A 24202-nucleotide genomic window follows, 5' to 3' on the forward strand; every position below is an offset into this window, starting at 1 on the left:
AGCCAAGCTCCCCCACCCCTGAGGTCCTGGGGGCCGTGGAAGTCTGGGAGCCCGACTGCAGGGGCCTGGCCCCCAGACACTGCCCCAGAGGCCATGCCATCTGCTGCCCAGTCCAGAGGGCTCTGACCTGGCCGAGGAACCTGCTTCCCGCCGCACACCAGTGTGGCCCCCTCCTCCACGCCGCGCTGGCAGTATTCCAGCAGCTTCCGCAGGTGGGCCAGGTGATTCTGCGGCCCATGGTTGGTGTCCCGGTCCAGGGGATTGCCAATCTTCATCTTCCCCACCTCCTCCACCTGCAGACGCCCTCCTGGTCAGTGTTGCCCGGGTTCCTGACCGCAGTCACCGCCTGACCTGCCTCCCGCATACACATCTTTGGTGACCAACCACTGGGCCCTGAAGAAAGTCCACACACCAGATGCTGGCCTCTGGAACCATGTTCTGGTTCCAAACCTGCCTTCTGGGTTGAAGCCTCAAATGTACCCCCTGTTCAAGGGCATTTGAGCTTGGTGTGGGAGCTGGGATGGTGCAGGTGTGCAGGGAGAGGGAGGGCAGGTGTGCAGGGAGTGGGTGGGGCAGGTGTGCAGGGAGGGGGGCAGGTGTGCAGGGAGGGGGGCAGGTGTGCAGGGGGGCAGGTGTGTAAGGATGAGGGCAGGTGTGGGAGGGGCAGGTGTGCAGGGAGGGGGGAGGGCAGGTGTACAGGGAGAGGTGGGGCAGGTGTGCAGGGAGAGGTGGGGCAGGTGTGCAGGAAGGGGGGCAGGTTTGCGGGGGGGCAGGTGTGCAGGGATGAGGGCAGGTGTGGGAGGGGCAGGTGTGCAGGGAGGGACCAGGTGTGCAAGGATGAGGGCAGGTGTGGGAGGGGCAGGTGTGCAGGGAGGGGGGCAGGTGTGCAGGGATGAGTGCAGGTATGTGGAGGGCAGGTGTGCAGGGAGGGGGGAGGGTAGGTATATAGGGAGGGGTGGGGCAGGTGTGCAGTGATGGGGCAGGTGTGCAGGGAGGGAGGGCAGGTGTGCAGGGATGGGGGCAGGTGTGCAGGGAGGGGGACAGGTGTGCAGGGATGGGGAGGGCAGATGTGCAGGGGCCAGTGGGGCGGGGAGAGGCAGCATGTGGGTTGGAGCCACGGGGCTGCTGCTGCTTGCTGAAATACTAAAGCCCAGGGAAGACTTGCAATGGCCGCCCCGAGGGGTCCAGGACCCAAGTGGCTGGCACTGGACTCCACTGCCCGGCCCTCCCTGGCCCCCAACGCCCTGCAGCTGGCGAGCAGGCAGTGCCAGGCCTGGCTACGGGACCTACCACTCTCCGCACAAACTGGTCGTGGATGGAGTCCTCCACGAAGAGCCGGCCAGCGGCGATGCAGTTCTCGCCTTTGTTGAAGAAGACGGAGCTCATGCCCTGTGCGGAGGGGAGAACGGCACTGGGTTACAACCCCTGGGGCAGCCCCCCGCCCCCCACAGTGCTCACCATCTGCACGGCCTTGCCCAGGTCACAGTCCGCGAAGATGAGGAGGGGCGACTTCCCGCCCAGCTCCAGGGAGACCTTCTTCACGTTGCTCAGGGCGCAGCTGAAAGGGACAGGGAGAGATGGGCTGGGAAATGGAGTAGGGGACACTGGACATGGGACACGGGATGGGGGACACTGGACATGGGACACGGGATACGGGATGGGGGACACGGGACATGGGACACAGGACACGGGATGGGGACATGGGACATGGGACACGGGACACAGGACATGGGATGGGGGACACGGGACACAGGACATGAGATGGGGGACACGGGACATGGGACACGGAATGGGGGAACATGGGACACGGGACACGGGATGGGGGACACGGGACACAGGACATGGGATGGGGGACATGGGACACGGGACACGGGACATGGGACACAGGACACGGGATGGGGACATGGGACACGGGACACGGGACATGGGACACGGGACATGGGATGGGGGAACATGGGACACGGGACATGGGACACGGGATGGGGGACACTGGACATGGGACACAGGACACAGGATGGGGACATGGGACATGGGATGGGGGACACGGGACATGGGACATGGGATGGGGAAACATGGGACACGGGACATGGGACACGGGATGGGGGACGCAGGACACGGGACAGGGGACATGGGACACGGGACACGGGACACGGGATGGGGGACATGGGACATGAGATGGAGGATATGGGAACGGGACATGGGGGCTGAGGGCAGCTCCAGTGCAGGATCACTCAGAAGAGCAGCGAGGGTCTGGGCTGGAGGGTCCCTGTGAGACCAGGCCCCCACCTCCTCCCCTCCCCGACCCCAGCTCCCCCCCACCATCCCAGCGCAGGCTTTGCTCTCGTGGCCCCCCACCCCCTCCATGCCCTCTGTCCCTTCAGGCTGACCCCAGAAAGAGGTCATGGAGCCCCACTGGCCTGCGGCCCCTGGCCCCTCCGCCCTCTCCACCACCTACCTTTTCATGATGTGCTTGCCAACCTCGGTGGACCCTGTGAACCCGATCTTCCGCACATCTGGGTGGTCCGACAGTCTCTGGCCAACCAGTGAGCCTGTGCAGGGGTGGGCGGGGGGAGGTCAGGGCGGCCACGGAGCCTGGCCACCCATCTCCAGCCACTCAGGGTCAGACACTCCCGTCCTCCCCGGGGGCTCAGAACCTCCACTGGGAGGTCTTCCAGCCTCTCAAATTCAGCGTATCTGAGACTCAACCTCTAAGCTTCCCCAGTCCCGCTCCCCCTCCGTCTTCTCCACTTCAGTCAACAGCCTCTCCTTGCAGTCAGCGGCTGCAGCCAACAGTCACGCTCCCCAACCCCATCCAGGAGTCCCCCAGTCCTGGGGCTTCCCCAGGCAGGCCCCCCCACTGCCGCCTGCACGTCGGGATGTGTCACGCGGCAGGCCTCGTGCCCCGTCCCCGGCCATACCAGATCCTGGCAGGACGTTGACCACGCCCTTGGGGATGCCCGCCTTCAGGGTCAGCTCCGCAAACTTCAAGGCTGTGAGCGGGGTGACCTGAGGACACAGGACAGGCGGTCAGGTCCAGAGGGCTGGGCAGCGGGAGCGGGGCACCAGGCTGCTCACTTCAGCGGCTTTGCCCCCGCAGCCCCACGCCGGGCCTGGGCTCCCTGCATGTTCCCCCATCTCCACCTGTTTGTGCCAAGCCCCGGGGTGCCAGGGCCCATGCTCAGAGGCCGAGGGCGCTCCTCTCCCTGGCCCTCAGAACCACCGGCCCTCCTCTGCCGCTGCCCGTGCCTGCTGGCCTCTGAAAGCTCCTCAGTGCCCAGTCTCACCCCACCCACCCTGTGTGATTCTGCCACGGCCAACCTGCCTCCTCGCCCCCCAGGCTGGGGGAATCCTGGTTCGGGGATCTGTGCCCCGCCCACTGCTGGGCCTATGGCTGAGCAGTGCTTGTGTGGGTGTTCAGACCCTGAGGGGCTGGGCAAGTGGACGCTCCAGGGACAACTGCTTTGACCTGTCAGCAGCCCCCCAGCCTCGAGGGAGAAGTTAAGGGTCACCTCAGGGGCTGTGGCGGAGGGGCACACAGGGGCTGTGTGCAAGTCAGTGGGGGAATTCATTGTGTGTTAAAATGCCTGAGGAGTGTGGGACTCTGGTGAGCCGGTATCATTTCACTGGTTTCTATTATGTTAATACCCTTGAGGCCCAACCACCCACAGGAGCTGAGGGAGTGAGACACCCTGGCCAACTGCCCCAGCATCCAGCCTGCAGCTCCTAACTGATCTCTCTGAAGTCCAGACAAAGGATGACGGCTCATAGGGTGATCCCACCACAGGCCATGTTGCTCAGGCCACTCCAGCACAAGGACCTCCATCACGTGGCTTCGCTGAGGGGGACCCCCGTCATGTGGCTTCTCTGAGAGGGACCCTGCGACGTGGCTTCTCTGAGGGGGACCCCCTGTCATGTGGCTCCTCTGAGAAGGACCTGCATCACGTGGCTCCTCTGAGAAGGACCCCTGTCACATGGCTTCTCTGAGGGGGGACCCCCGTCACGTGGCTTCTCTGATGGGGACTCCCGTCATGTGGCTCCTCTGAGAAGAAACCCATCATGTAGATTCTCTGAGGGGAGACCCCCGTCATGTGGCTTCTCTGAGGGGGACCCCTGTCATGTGGCTCCTCTGAGAAGGACCCCCGTCACGTGGCTTCTCTGAGGGGGACCCCGTGATGTGGCTTCTCTGTGAAGGACCCGCATCACGTGGCTTCTCTGAGGGGGACCCCTGTGACGTGGCTCCTCTGAGAAGGACCCCCGTCATGTGGCTTCTCTGAGGGGGACCCCGTGATGTGGCTTCTCTGTGAAGGACCCGCATCACGTGGCTTCTCTGAGAAGGACCCCCGTCACGTGGCTTCTCTGAGAAGGAGCCCCGTCACATGGTTTCTCTGAGAAGGATCCCCGTCACGTGGCTTATCTGAGAAGGACCCCCATCACGTGGCTTCTCTGAGGGGGGGACCCCCGTCACGTGGCTTCTCTGAGGGGGACCCCCGTCACGTGGCTTCTCTGAGGGGGACCCCCATCATGTGGCTCCTCTGAGAAGAAACCCATCACGTAGATTCTCTGAGGGGGGACCCCTGTCACGTGGCTTCTCTGAGAAGGACCCCCTGTCATGTGGCTCCTCTGAGAAGGACCCCCATCACGTGGCTTCTCTGAGAAGGACCCCCTGTCACATGGCTTGTCTGAGAGGGACCCGTGTCATGTGGCTTCTCTGAGAAGCCCAGGTGGTGGACACACAGGAGCTTCCCGCGGATGTTCGGGATTTGAAGCTCCAGCTTTAATGGTAGACGCCCCAGGCTCAGAGCCCAGAGCCTGGGTCCCGGGGCCACAGACGGGCTGAGCTGGTGTCCCCAGAAAAGACACGGATGCTCACCAAGCGGCTGCACACACAGCCTGGCCAGCCTGACTCGGTCCCGAGACCCAAACACACCAGGTCTGCCCTGTGGGCTGGCCCACGGAGGTCACTCTCACCTGCAGAGCCTTCTCCTATGCGGGGTGGGGGGCATGTGGGGGTCGAAGGGGCCTGTGGCCCGCCTCCGCCCTGCCAGGTAGCGCCCACGCCCTCCCTGGGCCGCACCCGCACCCACCTGGGCAGGCTTGATCACCACTGTGTTGCCTGCAGCCAGGCAGGCGGCCGTCTTCCAGGACAGCATCATCAGGGGGTAGTTCCAGGGGATGATGATGCCGCAGACCCTGTGGGCAGGAAGGCCGGGCTTTGTCTCTCTGCTCTCCCGGGGTCCTCGCCCGGACCTCGCGGCCTCCTCCCTCTTCTCCAGGGCCAGGCCCTGCCCAGGGCCAGTGTGCAGCTGCCTGCCCAGGCCTGGACTGGGCGGTGTGCCCAGTCTGAGGCAGCCCCTTCCCAGCAGGGGCGATGGCAGAGCATGCTGTGGTTTCTGCTGGGACACCCTCTAGGGACACAGCCTGGAAGGGGCTGCACCAGGAGGAGGGTGACAGCAGGCAGGCATGGGTGGGGACAGGCAGGGCCTGGGAGACGGTCTGGGACCACAGGGGTGGACAGGCAGCCATGAGAGAGGGTCAGAGGTCGTGTGTGGAGGCAGGAGGATGTGAGAGATGGTCAAGTGTCACTTGGGTTGGTGTGGATGAGGATCCTCCTGGGTATTAGGCCAGGACCCTCGTCATGGGAACGAGAAGGACGTGGTCCGTCTGGGGGCCTGAGGAAGCCTGCGCGCTGTGAGCTAAGAGGTGGTGTCCAGCATCGGTGCCGCCCCTTGTCCCAGAGAAGCCTCTGGCTGGGCAGTGTCTCCATGGAGGGACCCCCACGTCCTAGGAGACATACTGATGATACCACGTGGCCCTGTAGAACCTGGAGATGGCAGCCCCTCTCTGCGGGTCAGTGAGATGAGCTCATCCCCATGGAAGCCCCTTGAAGACCAGGTGACTGCTGTTTCCTCACTGTCATTGCTGCCTTCACCATCATCTTCATCACCATCATTTTCATCATTTATCACCATCTTCATCACCATTGTCTTCACCATCGTCTTCATCACCATCATTTCCACTATTATCTTCATCACCATCTTCTTCACCATCACCTTCATCATCATCTTCTCCGTCATCATCAGAGAATGTTTCCCCAAACAACGACAGCCTGGCTGAGCCCAGCAGTGGGAGGAAGGTGCTCAGAGACCAAGGGCAGACAGGTCAGTAAGGAGCCACTTGGCCAGCAGAGCAGGAGTGCCGTGCGGATTGGGGCCAGCCTGGGGCCCACAAACCTTCCTGGGAGTGATGGGGTGTGCTGAGGAGTTAGGAAAGCTAGTACCCAACCCAGATACACCCGGCAGATCCAGAGGGACAGAGCTTGAGAGGGAGCAGGGTGAGAGCCCCAGGGAGAAGGAGAACTGGGCTGCAGGCTCCAAAGCTGAAAGCCTGCAGAGACTTGCTGTCACCAGGGCTGGGTCATGCCTGCAGCCCTGTCTGAGGGGGTGACCTTATCTGGAAACAAGGTATCTGGCAGGCGGGGTTGACAAAGGAATGAAAAGTGAAAGTAAAGTCACTCAGTCGTGTCCAACTCTTTGGGACCCCATGGACTATAGTCTACGAGGTTTCTCCATCCATGGAATTTTCCAAGCAAGAGTACTGGAGTGGGTTGCCATTTCCTTCTCCAGGGGATCTTCCCGACCCGGGGATTGAAATCGGGTCTCCAGCATGGCAAGCAGACGATTTTACCATCTGAGCCACCAGGCAAAGGAATCGCTGTCTGATAAATATGTGCCCGGGGAGGGACATCCGAGCTCCCATGTGCACTCCTGGGTCGTGCCCAGCCCATGACGCACCCGATGGGCTCCCTCCGAGTCATGGTCAGGTTCCGGTTGGGTCTGGCCTGGTTGATGGGGATCGTGGAGCCCTGGATGAAGCAGCAGTGGTGTCACTGGGGGGACTCTGGCCACCCCCCACCCCGGGCAGCTGCTTGCACCCGGGCCCAGGGCGGGATGGGACTGTCTGTCCCGAGGCCCCAGCTGGTGTCAGACAGGATGGCTGAGGTGCTCAGAGCCCCACCTGGATCTTGTCGCACCAGCCAGCGAAGTAGCGGAAGGTCTGGATGGACATGCCCACGTGCGTCTTCAGGGCCAGCGTGTAGACTGCGCCTGCGTCCAGGGCCTCGATGGTGGCCAGCTCCTCCTGGTGCTGCTCCATGAGCTCTGCCAGCCTGGGGGGGGCAGGGGGCCAGGAAGGGGCGCTGGCCTCAGGCCAGCACAGCCCGCCTGCTCTCTCAGGGGTCTGCCCCTGACTTAGGCTCTGGCCTCAGTGTCCTCATCTGTGAGATGGGGCAGCATTCCCTTGGCTGGAGGGGCGTGACGGGTTGCTGTGGGCTCCTGGGAGGTGGGACACCCCCCCCATGTGAGGGCCTCACCTTTGGGGGCAGGGTTGGGGGGGCAGGTGGAGACCACCCGTCCAGAGCCACTCTCAGCCTTGCTCACGGGATCGACCCGTCCCGCCCCAGCCACCAGCAGGCCCCAGCACCCCCGTATGCTCCCAGCTTGCTGGCCCCTCCAGGAACCCCCAGGGAGGCAGTTCCCAGGTCCGGCCTGGCTGACTGGCCATGAGCGGGAGCAACCCAGGTCCTCCCTGGGCTTCTGGTGGCACCCAGGGCCTCACTGGGAGGGAGACGTGATATAGGAAACTCCTCCCTCAGGGCCACCCGGCTGTGAAGTCGCAAGTCCTTCCTCCCAGAAGCTTCCTTGAGCTTCGGGAATGGGGATGGCGGGCGTGGGGCTCGCACCTGTACAGAAGGCGGCCCCGGTCCCGCGCGCTGATCTTGCCCCACAAGCCGTTCTCAAAGGCATCCTTCGCAGCAGCCACTGCCTTGTCCACGTCGCTGACCTGGGCCAGGGACACCTGGCAGAGGACCTGCGGGGGGCCAAGCCCTGAAGCCCTCCAGGCCCCCCTGGGGGCCCCGTGGGGGAAGGCTGGGCTCACGGGAGGGGGGTGTGTGGCCGGGAGGGGCTGTGTTTCCACGTCCCCCGGGGCTTTCGCTGCCCCCTACCCCAAACAGGGCGACAGACCCAGACTGCAGCCGCAGGCCAGGGGGGCTCAGCGTCTTCAGACCAAGAGCAGAAGCAGACCCGCACACTGAGTGGGTCCTGGTTGGGAGGTCTTTTTCTTAATAAGCCAGCCCGAGTCCCTGGACCCTGTGCCCTGAGGGTGCCCACCTGCCCTGCAGCTCAGGCCTCCACCCGGACAGGGTGGAGGTGGGGGGTGGCTGAGGCCAGTGTCTCCAAGCCCACGGCCCAGGGGTTCACATGGCCTCCTGCCCGGGGTCCCCAGCGGTGGCTTGGAGGTGCTGTCAGCCCCTGACAGGCTCGCCTGGGGGTCCTTGTCTGGGTCCACACAGCCCGCCTGTTACTCTCTGTAAACCCCCTCAGGACCCACATTCTGCATCCCAGTCCTCTTCAGGTGTGCATATGTAGGAGTGTGTCCGTCTCAGAATGTGTGTGTGTGTGTGTGTGTGTGTGTGTGTGTGTGTGTGAGAATGTGACCGCGTCTGCTCTGATGCCCAACGGCCACAACCAAGGAGTATGAGAGCCTGGGATACTGAGGGCCTCCAGACGGGGAGGGGTGGGGGGTGTCAGTGGACAGGAGAAGGCCCCGAGGGGTCACGGAGGGTGGCGGGGGCCGAGGGCCCTGGGCCTGCACTCACACTTCCGTCTGTCGGGTTGATGGTCTCATAGGTCTTGCCGCCCTCCGCGTCCACAAACGCACCCCCGATGAACAGCTGGTGGGGCATTAGGAGGGTCAGCTTGTTCACGGCTTTTTCCACCTGGAGGGCAAGGACCGCAGGCTGGAGCTACAAGGGCATCCCTGACAGGCAGGGACCCCCCCTCCCCCCAGAGACATGGGGACTACTCACCCTGCCAATCCTTCACACACAAGCAGGGCCTGGGATCTCCTCACGGATCCCAAACACGGGATGTGACATAGCCCCAGTGCATCGCACATGCACGGGGTCGCTGGGTGGCTTCTTCCCTAATGTCCACAACCCAAGGCCAGCCTGGTGTCCACCCCTGTCACCTGTCCTTCCTTCATCAGCCTTGCGCCAAACTCCCAGCCAGACAAACCATCACAAAGCTCATTCCTATAGGAGCTGTAGCCTAACAAGATACAGTGGTTTTTGCACCGTTTCTTTACAAAATAGATTGGCGTTACTTCCTTACACTTCGCATACACGAGCTGAATGTACAGGGTCATTTGTTTTCCTTCTTGGAAGCTAAAGTGCGAAAGTTGCTCAGTCGTGTCCGACTCTTTGTGACCCCATGGACTATACAGTCCATGGGATTCTCCAGGCCAGAATACTGGAGTGGGCAGCCTTTCCCTTCTCCAGTGGATCTTCCCAACCCAGGGATGGAACCCAGGTCTCCTGCATTGCAGGCAGATTCTATACCAGCTGAGCCACTAGGGAAGCCCTTCTTGGGAGACCATTCTCAATTCCTCTCTCCCGTTCTCCCTCTGTCTCTCCGTCTCCTGCGTTGACCAAAGGCCTTTAATGCAGTGACTGGTCGCCCAGGTGATGGAAGAGCTAAGAAATGGCGAGTCAGGCCGGAGGCTGAGCCCAGTAGGGAGCCGCTGCCATTGGTGGATCAGGACAAAGGGAGGAGGTGGTGGAACCCGAATGAGGGGTGAGGGTCACCAGGGGGTGCAGGACAGGAGCTGGAAACCGCCAGTGGAGAAGGGGATGGGAGAGACACACTGTGGACATGTCTCCTCGACACCCTGTTTCCTGCCCTGAGTCTTAGACAACAGCATCCACTGTAGAGTCTGCCCCACTGCCTGGCATCTTCAGGCTGCTCAGAGTTACCAAGGGGAGCTTAGTCACCAAAGGGCAGGCTCTTGGAGTCCTGGCCTTCCAGATGTCCAGGCTTCCCCGGGTGTCCCCGTGGACCCACAGATGTGGGCACCTCTGGGGTGTCCAGACTCACACAGCCCGCACACCCAGGCCCGCCTGCTCGGCTCCCGGGACTCACGTAGTCGATGGCGCACTCAGTCTCCTTGTTGTCCCCTCGAAGCCTTCTCACTAACAGCTGGATGAAGTCCCCGAACGTGGTTGCCATGTAGACATCTTCATTTTCCAGTTCCAGGCCGTCACACAGATCCTTGACTTCCTCCACCAGCCTGGAGGACAGAAGGGGGAGAATGAGAACCTGGACAAGTCCCAGGGTCCTGCCCTCCTCTCAGCAGAGCTGGTGGCTCTGTTCAGCACCCAGAGCAAGGGTGTTGGTCTAGAATCAGTCTTGAAAGCCCAGTTTGTGGACTCAGAGGCTCTGGGTTCAAGTTCCAGCTCCATCAGTACTAACTTGTGATCAGTTGCTTCTGGAGGGCTTGCGATTGCTTTAAAACTGCTGTACACGATTTGCTCTTCCTCCTGTGAGGTTGGGGTCTGAGCCCCCCGCCCTGCCCTGTGCCTGCCGAGACCAGTCGGGGCTGTGGTCCACACCTCTCTGCTTGCTGGCCTCCCGCTTGCAGAGCCGTGAGCTGCCAATTGAACGTCCAGGCCCAAAGTGGCCGCTCCGGGGCCGTGACCCCATTGGGGATGGACACGCTTACCCACCAGCTGTCCCATGCCAGGTGGGCCCAGGCCTGCACACTTACATCCTTTCTGGAGCTCTGACCCACACAGTGCCTACTCCTCAGTTTGGGGGTGACTTCTGACCCAGAGACCCCAGGGGCTCCACCCCCGACCCCTGCCTCACCTCACGACGTCCACAGATGCGGCCCCCGACTTGAAGAAGTCTGTGGACTCGTCCACCTCCGGCATGCTGGGGAGGATCCGCTTCCAGGCGGCCTGGAGGGCAGGGCGGTGAGAATGAGTTTCCAGGCCCAGAAGGCAGCCCCCGGTGCACTCCGGCCCCGGGTGGGGCTGGCCCCTCTGGGCTCTGCTATACCCTGGGCTGGACGGTCCTGGGGTGACCACCTTCCTCCCAGTGCCCGGCTGCAGACCTTCACACCGCTGGGAGATGGGACCCAGCAGAGGAAGGACGGCCAGGGGACACCCGGAGGACAGAACCATGGCGTGCCTGAGGCCAGGACACACGGACTCAGGGTGTTCACGCCCCACCCCCAGCAGAACACATACCCAGTGTACGCACGCCCTCCCCCCGACAGCAGCCCCGATGGTTCCTCACCCGCACAGCCTCTGCGGTGCCCAGCTCCTCCTCTGTCAGCTCCAGGGCACTGCTCTCCACCCTCCCGAAGAAGTTCGCAGCCGGGATCATCTTCCCGTCCTCCAGCTGGATGTTCTTCACCAGCAGCTGCGACGGGAGGGCCGTCAGCGCCCCCGGGCTGCCCCACGGCAGGCACACACTCGCCCTCATTCTCCCCTAGGCAGGCTTGGACCCGGGCAAGCCGTGAGGAGACCAGACAGGCTGGGGGTGCCGGCAGCTGTTGGAGGGACCTGCTGGGGCTCACACCCCGACCTCTACGCCAGCACGCTCTCAGGCTTGAAAGACCATGATGGCTGTATTTGGAGAAGGAAATGGTAGCCCACTCCAGTCCTCTTGCCTGGAGAATCCCACGGACAGAGGAGCATGGCAGGCTGCAATCCAGGGGGTCACAGAGACTGGGACACGACTGAGCAACTCACAAGAACAATGGCTGTATTATTCTATAAAACCGACGCCTGCATGTTAGACGGAAGTCATCCCAGCACTGCCTTGAAGGCCAGAGGAGAAAACAGCTAGTCACCCAGCACCCAGCACCCAGCACCCAGCTTGTGGACACCGCGTGGAGACTGGCCCCAGCCGTCAGAGGCTCCCTCTGGGGGGGCAGCGTGTGTGCTCATGGCAGAGGACGCGTCTGCCAGTGAGATGCTCTGTGAAGAGCCCCCGCGAAACTGGAGCCGGGCTCCCTGCTCACTACCCCCTCCTCGACTGCTGCCTCCACGCGTGCTCTGGAGCCCCAGCCCAGCCAAGCCCGGCTGGACGTTCCTGAAAGACCCTCAGCCCAGGGCTACCATGGCTGCCTCTTGGCCTCGCGGTCCCTCAGGGACGTCAGAGAGGATGCGGCCCAACCCGCATGGCCGGTGCCTTCCTGCTGCAGCTGTACCGGAATCTACACCTGGGCCCTGTCCTCCACCACTGCTGGCAGCTAAGCTTGGTCACGGTCAGCAGAGAGGCCTGCCTCTCTGTGACCACCGTCCTCCACCCGAGCTGCCTCCCTCCATGAGCCGCACACACACGCTCCCGCCCGGATCTGCTGAGGGAACCTGGTCCGAGACAGATGCCCTCGTTCAACTGCAGCACCACCCACAAAGGGTAACCCAGGGGCTGTAACCTGCAGGCGGCCTCGGGCCAGCAGGACGGGCACCCGGAGCGAGCTCTCACCGGTCCAAGCCAAGCTGCTCCCTGCCCTGCCCTGTTTGCACGGCCGCCACCAAGCGTTCAGCATCCGCAGAGTACACTGAGGCTCCCCCAGTGCTCCAAGACCCCTGCCTGCCCTCCTGCTTCGCTGCCCCTGGTACCTTAGGGCCCAGGCTACCTGCCCACCACCTGGTGCGGTGAGTGTCACGGCCGAGTGGTGGGCTTGGAGCCAGAGGGCAGGGCCAGAGCCCAGCTCTGCCGCGGAGGTGCGCGAGTAACAACAGAGAGGGGATCTGAATTTCTTTGCTTCAGTTTTCTACTTGGTAAAATGGTGAAACGCTAAAACGGATCTCATACAGCCGTGGGGAGAACTGAACTGTTTTAAACGGAGCATGGCTCTCAAGCACACGTAAATATTTTGCTGCATGAATCCTGGGTGTTACCCTGAGCTTCAGTTGCTCAAGTGGGTCAGAGTAGCTTACGTGCCCGGCGGGACTTTTGTTCAAAGAGAAGGAAACCATGCATGCTCTGTGCGCCTGGACTCTGCTGGGCTGAGACAAGGCCTGGTTACAGGGCTCCCTGGTCAAGACCCCCAGACTCTGATGTCCCCCAGAGCCCCCAGCTCGGGCAGGGCACCTGGTCAGTAAGAGCCCAGGGCAGACCTTCCTGGGATGGAAATGTGACCGACCCAGCAGGTGAGGGTCTTCCCTCCTGGATTCTGTGGTCTCCTTTCCTTGTTTTCTCCAGAACGGCCTGGGGTCTCCCTGCAGGGCCTGAGCCCACAGTACGGACCAGCGGTCGCAGCAGCACCCTTACCATCCGGCCATCATTCCCGAAGAGGATGAGGCCTGCTTTGGTGACCACCCCCGGCCGGTGGGCGCCCGGGATGGGCAGGTCTTCTCCCTCAGGCTCCAGGCCCGCAGTGCTCAGCGTCGAGTTGAAAAACGTCAGCTTCTGTCGGGGACCGGAAACCGGAAGGTGGAGATGAGAGGGGGTCCTACCACGGCCCACCAGGCGGGGCTGAGTGGGCGGAGGATGACAGGGTGTGATGGCACTGGGCCAGGACAGCCCAGATGTCAATGCCTGGAGCACAGACAAGACCTGGGCAGGCAGGAGGCCCCAGAGGGGGCCCCTCACACCTCCAACCCCAGGGTCAGACACCTGCAGAAAGTGTGCTCAGCCAGTCCAGAGTGAGGACCTGCCTGGGGACGCCGCCACGCGGTGCAAAGGGGGCTGGTGGTGGCAAGGCCAGAGACCCTGGACAGTCTGGGAAGCCCGCCCACGAGCAGGGGTTCGGATGGTCAGGGGCTTCATGGAGGACAGGGTTGTCCTCGAAAGGGCCTGGCTGAAGCCACCCCCCCGCCCCCAGGGTGAAGGTGAGTCAGGGTTGGACTGGGGTCTCTGAGGGCCGGACAGTTCAGTTCAGTCGTTCAGTCGTGTCTGACTCTGTGACCCCATGGACTGTACCATGCCAGGCCTCCCTGTCCATCACCAACTCTGGGAGTTTACTCAGACTCATGTCCATTGAGTCAGTGATGCCATCCAACCATCTCATCCTCCGTCGTCCCCTTCTCCTCCTGCCCTCAATCTTTCCCAGCATCAGGGTCTTCTCCAATGAGTCAGCTCTTCACATCAGGTGGCCAAAATATTGGAGTTTCAGCTTCAACATCAGTCCTTCCAATGAACATTCAGAACTGATTTCCTTTAGGATAGACTGGTTGGATCTCCTTGCAGTCCAAGGGACTCTCAACAGTCTTCTCCAACACCACAGTTCAAAAGCATCAATTCTTTGGTGCTCAGCTTTCTTTATAGTCCAACTTTCACATCCATACATGACTACTAGAAAAACCATAGCCTTGACTAGATGGACCTTTGTTGGCAAAGTAACGTCTCTGCTTTTTAATATGCTGTCTAAACGGAGACCGGCCTTGGAAAGCCCAGAGCAGACAAGACAGCTCAGTCACAGCAGAGCTTAATTTAGCTTCTTTTGCAAGACAAGCAAGACCAACTTGACCTCAGTCACTCTTTGCTTGTGTCTCTGGAAATCATAAGCAAAGTTTAAACTGTTCCTCAGAATTGAAATGAGGTGACCCTTAGCCAAATCCGTGTCATTTAAGAAAACTCTTGTGACAGCTAGTCACTGCCTCCTCACCATGGAACCTGCTGCACATCAGCAGACCACGCATGGTCTGCAGGCTCCTGGCTCTGAACCGTCTTTTCTGTGAGTGCTCAGCACACAGGTACTAAGTACCACGTTGGTGATTCACTGCTTTTACTTCTGCTGTTTCAGAACTTTTGACCGCCGGGGGGTGAGAGTCTGACCCCAGAGCTGCTGCCTGGCCTGGAGGCCTTGTGCGTGCAGAACTCTCCCCCTCCAGGACCCAGGGGGCTGGGGCTGGGGTCTGCCAGTGGCTGGTGACCAAGTAGCTCACATGTTCCGACAGTTTAGCAGCAGGGGGCACAGGAGCACACCCATCCCGGCCGCAGGGGACACACCTGACCGCAGGCCTCCGTCCAAGCGCCCGGCACCTTGTCGTTCCCGCGGATCCAGTTATGAATGGCCTCTGCCGGCTGGTCCCAGTTGATCTGCGGGGCAGGACGTGTGTGCTCAGTGGTCCCTCCCTGCGCCCTGACCACCTGGGGCCCGCCCCTGCCTCCCCTCCTCCCCGTGGACCCTCCTGACTTTGGGTGGAGCCTGGGAACGGGCCAAGGAGCCCAGCTTCCTCTGAATCCCAAAGCTGGGCTGGCCTCCCCCTGGGGCCCCAGCTCTGGGTGTGCCTGGACCCTCGGTCTCTCACGGGACGTGAAATGGAGGATGGTTTGTGGGGAGATGATGCTCTGTGGTCACGAGGACCAGGGCCCGACACACAGGGCCTCCACACAGGGCTCACTCAGGTCCCTGGAGAGCACCCCCTGAGCACCGATCAGAGACCCAGCCCTGCGCCCCCTGGGCTCCCCGACCGGGGCAGTCCGCAGGAGCCCGACGCCCTCCCGAGACTCATCTGGGAGATGACTGCCCTCCCGCCAGCCCGTCTCCCAAAGAGGAACCAGGGAGAGTCCAGACACCCGGTCCCTGGATGCTCACCCTGGCTGTCTCCTTCCTCTGAATCCCCTCGTAGGTGGCGCCCTCCTCGGGCTGAGGGAGTCTGGGGGCTTTGCCCTCGGCGATCAACTTCACAGCCTGAACCTGGGAGGTAGGGGCAGGGGGTATCTGAGGCATCAGGACCCTCCCCTCCGCCCCCGGCTCACGGTGAGTGGGAATCCAGTTGCTCCCTGCATTGACCCGCCCAGCACCATGCCCAGCTCGGGACAGGCACCACGGGATCTGTTTTGGGAGCAGGTGAATCCGTGGCTGAAAGCGGGGTCCAGGGCTGGGGGATGGCCCCTGCTGTGCTGCAGAGACACCCCGTCTGCCTCCTGTCCCGCCAGCCTCCCTTGCTGGATATGCTGCCCCTTAGGGCTGCACAACAGCTCTGACATCAGCCCCTCGGGTCTGCCCTCCACCTCCAGCTCCTCAGAGTCTCCTCGGACTTTCCATTCATGAACTCTTGGGGAAAGAGGGTTTCTTGTTCCCTGGAATCGGGAGGTAGGGATCTTGAGCCACCAGGGACAACTTCTCCTCCCGACCAAGGGCGCCCAACCTGAGGAGGAAGCTAATCAAACGGGAAAGCAGAATCAGGGTGAAAAAGCAGAACCGCACGACAGGCCTGAGCCTCTGGACTCAGTCAGGCTTGAAGATGTCCCTGTCTGGAGTCTCCTCTCGGAAAGGAGCCCAAAATGTGCCTTTTTGGCCAAGGTTTGTTGAGGTGTTCTGACAGCTGTAAGCGAGTCCTGTCTAATAGAATAATTTTGTTGTTCAGTCACTCAGTCATGTCCAACTCTTTGTGACCCCACAGACGGCAGCACACCAGGCCTCCCTGTCCATCACCAACTCCCAGAGTTTCCTCCAATTCATGTCCATTGAGTCGGTGATGCCATCCAACCATCTCATCTTCTGTCGTCCCCTTCTCCTTTTGCCCTCAATCTTTCCCAGCATCAGGGTCTTTTCCAATGCGTTGGCTCTTTGCATCAGGTGGCCAGAGGATTGGAGCTTTGGTTTCAGCATCAGTTCTTCCAATGAATATTCAGGACTGATATCCTTTAGGAGGGACTGGTTGGATCTCCTTGCAGTCCAGGGGACTCTCAAGAGTCTTCTCCAGCACAGTTCAAGAGCATCAATTACACGTTCTAACCCCGCCTCTGTGAAACCCTGAAATGAGAGTCCCTCCCATTTGCAGAATCCTAGCCAGCTCAGGGCAGTAGCTGGCGCTGGGGAGGCCTGGGGTAAGTGTGTGCGGCCCTGCCCTTACCATGCCTTTGACGCCTTCGGGGAAGAGAAAGCGGTTGTACAGGGAGCTGACGGTGTCGTCCTCGAGGACCTCACACTCCTTCTGGAGAAGAAGGTCCCCGGTGTCCAGACCGTCGTCTGCCCAGAAGATGGTAAACCCCCCTTTCTTGTCCCCATGGATGAGGGTCCTAGGGACGAAAGAGTGACACCTGAGTCCAGAAGGAAGCACCATGAAAAAGGGGGCCTGGGGGGCCTCCCTGCCTCCCCAGGGGAGGATGAAAGAGGGAAAAAGATGTTTACTGATGCAGCCATGTGCCAGGTATCGTGCAGAAGAAGCCCTACTGCCCATGTAACTTTATCCTTCCTGCCATGTAATAGCCTCGCATGCCCCTTCTACAGATGAGGAGACAGGCCCAGTGAAGCGAGTAGATGTGCCTGGAAGTCAGGGGGCTGAGTCCCAACTGGTCCAGCTACAAGCCCACCCTCTCTTCTGGCTCAGATGCCTGCCTCCCTGATGGCCTCTGATGGCTCCACCCTGCAGACTCTCGCCCTCTCATCTAGAGCTGTCTGCTCCGGGTATCTCTAATCCGTCTCTCTCTGTCTCCAAGTGGGAGGAGGGTGGACGGTGTCTGGCAGTGCTGACCCCTCCAGGGGCCCTAGAGCGCAGCCGCAGACCCCGGGGCGGCCGGCCTGTCTCACCAGTTGATGGCAGAGGCTCCTCGGTGGCGCGGCAGCAGGCTTGGATGGTAGATGATGGAGCCGTGCCGGGGTGCGCTGATGACCTCCATGGGGATGAACTGGCTGCAGAAGGGCAGCACGTTCAGCTCGGCTCCCAGGGCCTGGTACTGCGCCACCACGTCGGGCAGGGCCCGCCCCTTGGCCCGCCAGCGGGGGAACTTGAACACTGGCACGCCGTCCTGCTCAGCCTTCAAGCCTGCGGGACAGTGGGTGAGAGTCCACCCCTAGCCTCCGAGCCCTGCCTGCCTGCCTGCCTGTCGAGGGGGGGCTCCTTCACCCCTCTGCAGGCCTGTCCCTCCCAGCACCCCTGCCTCCCAACTGGGCTCCACTGGGCAGCACAGATCGGACGGTCCCAGCCAGGGCCAGTCTCAGGGACGCCTTTGCCTGGACTGACCCTGCCAACTGCCAGGATCTCTGAGTGCTTCTGTCTCCCAGACTCCCATGTGGCCCCTGACCTCTTCACCTACAGGCCCCATGAGTGGGTCTCCCTGCCCCCCAGCTTTGATGCGTGGTCCCCGCGTCTCCAGGTTTGAGAATGCAGCCCCCACCACGTCTGCCTCACTGGCCCCCTGCCCCCTGCGGTCACGATGCCCTGGGCCCTGTCCTCGGCCTGCTCTGTCAGTGTTCCCCAACAGGTCTGGGGACAGGTATGACAAGTGTGACAGTTCTATCACACACGGCTGCCGTGTGGCCCAGGTGACCTCTCGGCCTCTGCCCTGTGCGCAGGGAGGCGGGTCAGCATGAGTGGACTAGACCATGACCCTCTGAGGCCAGGTCGAGGAGCAGCCCCGGGCAGGGGTCACTGTCACAGGCTGCATTGGGGCAGGTGCAGAGCGGTGGTGCCCTGGCCTGCAGCGCTCCATCGTGGGAGCCCCCCTCTTCCTACGGAGCCGGGCCCAGCATTCTGAAACATTCAGGCCCGAGGAGGATCCGGGGCTGGCCTGAAGGCCTGGCCTTCGAGCTGAGACCCCAGCTCACCAGTGATTCTCACACCATGTTCCTCCTGGAGAAGGGGTGCGTCCCCGGGGCTTGTCAGGGATGCAGACTCCCAGGTCCCATCCCATCCTGGGGACAGAAACTCTGGGGCTGGGGGTGGGGGGCGGGGGCCTCAGAAGTCTGCTCAACAGGTGCCCCCGCCGGAGACGGGGCACAGGGCACACTCACGTCCAAGAACCTGACCGCAGTGATTCCTGCCTGGCAGCCCTTTTGGAGTCTGAGTGAGGGGAGAGGGGAGCCTGGGGTGTTCGGACTGTGGGGTCCAGGGTGCAGGCTGGCCTTCTCCACCACCCTTCCCTGTGATCCGCTTTGTTCCAGAAAAGCCTGGAGGTCAGTGGGCCCTGAGCAAGACCCAGGGTGGACAATGTGTGGTCACTTAAGGCCAGGGAAGCTCACACAAGACCCACAGGCCCCGCTGCCACCACCGCCCACCGGGGGCCCACTCACCAAGGGGGTCAGCCTTCCCGTCCTTATTGGGCACAGTGAACACGCCCACCACCTCGTGGCCCTCCTCCCGCAGGCGGCAGTAGACCTCCTGGCCAAACAGGCTCTGTCCTATCACTGCGATCTTCATGACAGCGGGCTGGGCGGGAGGACCTGGGCAAGGGACACAGCATCCCACGGGGCTTGCTGGCCCAAGGGGGCAGACCGCCTGCTCCACTCCACCCCCTGGGCCCGGCTCTGGGCACCCTGAGTGGCCAGCTACTGCTGGGAGGGGTCCACCTGGGGGACGGAAGGGGAGGCCACAGGACTGAGTGGCGTGTGATCACAGACCCTGGACCCACACCCCTGACCCCCGGAGCCCCCAGCCAGCACCTAGCGCTGTGTGCAGTGTCCTCCTGGGTCATCCAAGTGCATCTCTGCAACTAACCAAGTCGCATCAGCTTCTGTCTCCTCATTTGCTGATGAGGAAGCTGCTCCTCAAAGGCTTCCAGCCACAGGCTGGGGCTGGGGGTTTGGGGCCTGTCCACTCCACGGTGCCTTTGGATGAACCCAAGTTCTTAAACTGAACATAGTATCCTGCACCAAAGTCTCCCTTTATGCTGAATGGGCTTTGTAGTCTGTTTAAGAAATCTTTGCCTCCTCCAAGTGCCTGCTCACCTTCTCTTCACCTTCCGGTTGTTTGATGGAGGAGCAAAGGCAGTCTCCTCTACAAATGTTGCTGGAACTGCTAGACACCCACACGCAAAAGATGAGCCAAGACACACATCAACAGTCTTCACAAAAAGTAACTGAAAATGCACCACAGATGTGAATGTAAAATGCAGACTTATGAAACTTCTAGGGGCAACAGAGGAGAACACCCAGTATGTGGTGCTTTTCAGATTCAATACCAAAGGCACGATTTAGAAAGAGAAAAATAAGCTGGACATCATCAAGATTAAAAACTCTGCATGAGACGCTGTCAAATGAGTGAGAACGGTGTGTATGTGGGAAGTATTTGTGTGTAGTGTGTGTGCAGTGTATGTGTGTATATGGTGTATGTGGGGTGTGTGTGGTGCATGTGTTTGCATACATGTGTTTGGCAGAGTAAAGCCTAGAAGGACTCACACAGAAATATTAAGAGTCACCAGGCAGGGTTTGGGGGTTTGGAAGTCTTTTGATAGCCATAATTATCTTTTTCTTACCAGAATGTTATTTTTTTAAATATTGGGTGTATATTACTTGTGGAAAATTAAGAAGACAAAGAAGGTCCCTCTGGATGCAGGGAGGCAGGGTCAGGAAAGCCACTGTGGAGCTGGTGGGCAGGACCCCTGGGTGGGGACAGCCCACCTTGAGCTTTGGCTCAGGGAAGGTCAGATTGGGGGTGGCGAGTGGAGGAGGGAGGAGACCCAGAGCCCCTGGGGGCTTCCTCCCCAGTTGGCACCCTCGGTTCCCTCCTCCTGCAGGACTCAGGGATGCTGTGGGGCTGAGTCTGCAGCAGGGGGACCCTCGGGCTCCCCAGGCCCCCTGCCCAGTGGCCAGACCCTGCTCAGGGCCCCTGTTCCGAGCTGTGGTCGGAAGGCCTTTGAGCTGGGCAGTCAGCCACAGGCGTCGGTCCCCAGCTGCCCCTTGCTGGCCCAGTGCCACCTGCGCTCCTGCAGTCATTCCAGCTGGGCATCTGGTGGTCCACACACTCGTGACCCCTCAGCCTGTGGGGTCACGCTCCTTCTGTGGCCCTTCCCACGATCCTGGGCCAGGGGATGGGCCACCGCGTAGCTGCCCTGGGTTCAAGATTTCCTTGTTTCCTAAAGGGACAGGGGCGTCTCCCAGCGCCATTGGGAAAGTTCATGGAGGGGAGATTCGCAGAGGATCCGCGGGCACAGGCCCCTGATTTTCAGAATTAGCCTCAGCCGCTGAGGGCTATTATTAGATCCCCTCTCAATTTTAGCCCAAGAAACTAAGATTCAGGGCTTAAGAAAGTTGCCCCATTTCTGGAAAATTGAGGGCGCAGGAGAACTGGGGTACCTGGCAGGAGTGCCTGCCTCCCCCAGGCAGGTGGCAGGTGAGGGGTCTTGACAGACCCCGGGAGGGCGCAGGCTGTTAGCAGCTTGAGTAATGCGACCCCCAGACCAAGAAAGGGGCTCCCCCCATCCCCCGGCTAGGGTCTGGGGTCCAGTCTCCTCCCAGAGGGAAGGACCGTGGCAGGTGGGCTGGAGCTGTCCAATCACGAGAGGTCCTCGCTCCCGGCCCCCCAGCTCTGGCCAATCAGGGAGGACCATCCCCAGTCCCGAGAATGGGGTGAGGGACTTAGGAGGCAGCAGGACTCTCTGGTCACCTCCCCCCTCCAGCCTCTGCTTTACCTTCTGGAAGCGGGACTGATGAGGACCACCGCGCAAGGTTCCGCTTGGGGAAGCGCCTTCTCCCCTCCCGCATCCCTCACGCGCGATCCCCCGGCCGACCGGCTCCTCATCGCGGTCCTGCGGCCAGAGGACCCCCAGCCAGGCCGGGAGCCTCCGCCGCACCCAGCGGAATCCGCCCTCCTCGCGTCCCCGCTGCGGCCCGGAGCCTGGAGCCCCAGAGCGCGAGCCGGGGCAGCCTCCCTGCCTCCGTCCCGGGGACTCACCACGGAGTTGCGCAGGCCTGACTGTCCAGAGGGACCTCTGAGTCCAGGTCCGGGCAGGGGACGGCGCTGGCGCTGACCTGGCCTGGGCGGCGGGGAGGTGGGGCCGGTCCCTGCCAGTCCCTGAGCCCCAGCCAAGGCCAGAACCCCAGAGGGGAGGGGCGCGGGGCTGGCGGGAAGTCACGCCGCGGGTAGGGAGGACTCTTCCAGGAGTCAGGGTCTCTGAAAAGGGCCCGGGGCGGTGGGTCTCCACAGGGCTGACTTGATCCAAGGACAGTGGCCCCCAGAGGTGGTAACTTCACTCACTGGCCCTGGAACTTCCCAGGGTGCTGTCATGTCTTTCTGGGGAGACCCACTGTACCTCCGGTGGCCCCTGCTTCAAGGTCACATCCTAAGGGAAGCTTTCCCCAACCACACAGCCACTAAGACAGACCCCCTCACCACGTGACCACGGAGAGCTTCAGGGTGCTTCTGTACCCTCTCAGCCAGAGGCTTATCACAGGCTCAGAGATGATCTGACTGACCGTCTCCCTCGCCGCACAGTCTGAGGAATCCTCAGCACCCAGCCTGGTGTTTCCTGTTCTTGTTCAGTGGCTAAGTCCTGTCTGGCTCTTGGCAACCCCACGGACTGCAGTCCACCAGGCTCCTCTGTCTGTGGGATTTTAAGGGCAAGAATTCTGAGTCTCCTGCATTGGCAGGCAGATTCTTTACCACTGAGCCACCTGGGAAGACCGTTGTGTTTAACAGGTGCTCAATAAAATTTGTGGAATACATGGCTGAACGTGAGGACCCTCAGGGAAGGTCTCCTGCAGCCCCAGCCCCCCTCCCCTCCCACTTTCATAGCACAGTTGTTCAGTCATTCAGTCTTGTCTGACTCTTTGCGACAGCATGAACTGCAGCACACCAGGCTCCTTTGTCCTCCACTATCTCCTGGAGCTTGTTTAAATTCATGTCCATTGAGTCGGTGATACCATCCAACCATCTCGTTCCTCTGTTGCCCCCTTCTCCTCCCACCTTCAACCTTTCCCAGCACCAGGGTCTTTGCCAATGATTCAGCTCTTGGCATCAGGTGACCAAAGTATTGGAGCTTCAGCTTCAGCATCAGTCCTTCCAGTGAATATTCAGGGTTGATTTCCTTTAGGATGGACTGGTTTGATCTCCTTGCAGTCCAGGGGACTCTCAAGAGTTTTCTCCAGCACCACAGTTTGAAAGCACCAGTTCTTTGGCGCCCAGCCTTCTTGGGGCTTCCCTGGTGGCTCAGACAGTAAAGAATCCATTTGCAATGCAGGAGACCTGGGTTCAGTCTCTGCGCTGGGAAGATCCCCTGGAGAAGAGAACTGCTACCCACTCCAGTATTCTGGCCTGGAGGATCCCATGGACAGAGGAGCCTAGTGGGCTACAGTCCATGGGGTTGCAAAGAGTCAGACACACTAAGCAGCTTTCAGTTTCAGCCTTCTTTATGATCCAACTCTCACATCCATACATGACTACTGGAAAAACCATAGCTTTGACTAGACGGACCTTTGTTGGCAAAGTAATGTCTCTGCTTCTATAACACTGTCTGTTTGTCATTGCTTCCAAGGAGCAAGCGACTTTTAATTTCATGGCTGTAGTCACTGTCTGCAATGATTTTGGAGCTCAAGAAAATAAAATCTATCGTCGCTTCCACTTTTTTTCCCATCTGTTTGCCATGAAGTAATGGGACAAGATGCCGTGATCTTAGCTTTTTTTTTAACGTTAGCACAGATCACACCATAATGCACTTTTCCACAGGCTTGTCTCTTTTCACAACAGCAAGACCCCTGAGGTGGAGACAGGGTCTCAGTCAGCTGTGTACCCCCAAACCCTGAGCAGGGCCTGCATCCACGAGAGGTGAGTGTAGATGGACAATGCTCAGCCCGCAGTGGCCGGGGGTCGGGGGGTCGGGGGTGCGGATAGTATAGTGAGGGCTTGCTCAGCCCTTGTTGCGGGTGAGCGGCAGTCTAGGGGCAGATTAGAGGGAGAGTCTGGCTCAAGTCGGGTGGACGGGTGATCCGATGGAGGCTCTTTCTGTTGTGTAAGGATGATTCAGCGGTCCTCTAGGAAGTCGGCAGCCAGTGCTGTGTGTGTGTTGGGAGGAAACATTAACTCGGCAGGTGTGTGCCCTCGGACCGCGGCCACGTGACCCAAGTTTCCCTTCCAGCTCCGGGCCGGCGCGCCCTCTGGCCAAGTCCTAAGGTCTCCTGTTCAGGGGCACAATGCAGCTCACCACTGCCTTCCCCCCTTCCCCCCCGATTCTACCCACCTTGTGAGTTACAGGGGCACCTGATGCCAGCCCCCAGTGGGAACCGAGAATTCAGGATGGCATCCTGCAATATTTCCTTGGGATGGGCAATGTATGATTTTACATGTTGCCTTATTCAGGCTGGGGACACGATGCCACAGGCTGAGTGTCTTATAACAACATCCACTCATTGCCGGAGGCCTGGAGGCTGGAGGTCTGTGGTCAGGGTGCCAGCCCAGTCCAGTGAGGGCCCTTTTCTGTGTCCTCTCATGGCAGAGGCAGCGTGGGGGCTCTGGGGTCCTTTTATGAGGGCGCCGATCCCACTCTGAGGGCTCCACCCTATGACCTGGTCATCTCCTGAAGGCCTCCCCACTTATACCATCACTTTTGGGGTTAGGAGTCAACATATGAACTGGGAGAGGGGGGCACAGCCCTTCAACCATAGCAGAGAGTTGACGTCGGAGGGAGCCTTCATTCAGCTCCAGGGTTGAAGCAGGATCCACCCAGCGACCTGGAAATGCAATCAG

The 24202-nt window shown here is 60.8% G+C and overlaps 1 protein-coding gene across 3 annotated transcripts in view; it reads right to left on the reverse strand.

The window, feature by feature from the left end:
• ALDH1L1 (aldehyde dehydrogenase 1 family member L1) overlaps positions 1-21891 on the reverse strand; it is a 24490-nt gene extending 2599 nt beyond the window's left edge. The window contains exons 1-21 of one of the 3 annotated variants that reach the window (XM_081526642.1): positions 21854-21891; positions 19471-19601; positions 18817-18966; positions 17335-17569; positions 16658-16823; positions 15394-15495; positions 14805-14894; positions 13125-13262; positions 11136-11261; positions 10704-10795; positions 9978-10125; positions 8657-8776; positions 7739-7866; positions 7015-7165; positions 6792-6862; positions 5085-5190; positions 2919-3006; positions 2456-2549; positions 1459-1558; positions 1291-1389; positions 128-293 (exon numbers count right to left, since the gene is read on the reverse strand). In XM_081526642.1, the coding sequence (XP_081382768.1) occupies positions 128-293; positions 1291-1389; positions 1459-1558; positions 2456-2549; positions 2919-3006; positions 5085-5190; positions 6792-6862; positions 7015-7165; positions 7739-7866; positions 8657-8776; positions 9978-10125; positions 10704-10795; positions 11136-11261; positions 13125-13262; positions 14805-14894; positions 15394-15495; positions 16658-16823; positions 17335-17569; positions 18817-18943 (2347 nt within the window). In that variant the 5' untranslated portion in view covers positions 18944-18966; positions 19471-19601; positions 21854-21891. Of the gene's footprint in view, positions 1-127; positions 294-1290; positions 1390-1458; positions 1559-2455; positions 2550-2918; positions 3007-5084; positions 5191-6791; positions 6863-7014; positions 7166-7738; positions 7867-8656; positions 8777-9977; positions 10126-10703; positions 10796-11135; positions 11262-13124; positions 13263-14804; positions 14895-15393; positions 15496-16657; positions 16824-17334; positions 17570-18816; positions 21467-21853 lie in introns of those variants that run through there. The other 2 variants (XM_081526643.1, XM_081526644.1) reach the window with 2 other exon arrangements.
• Between the last annotated feature and the right edge of the window lie 2311 nt (positions 21892-24202).

Source organism: Giraffa tippelskirchi, chromosome 9, assembly GCF_054371585.1.
Source record: "Giraffa tippelskirchi isolate mGirTip1 chromosome 9, T2T-mGirTip1v1.2.pri, whole genome shotgun sequence".
Classification (NCBI taxonomy): Eukaryota; Metazoa; Chordata; class Mammalia; order Artiodactyla; family Giraffidae; genus Giraffa; species Giraffa tippelskirchi.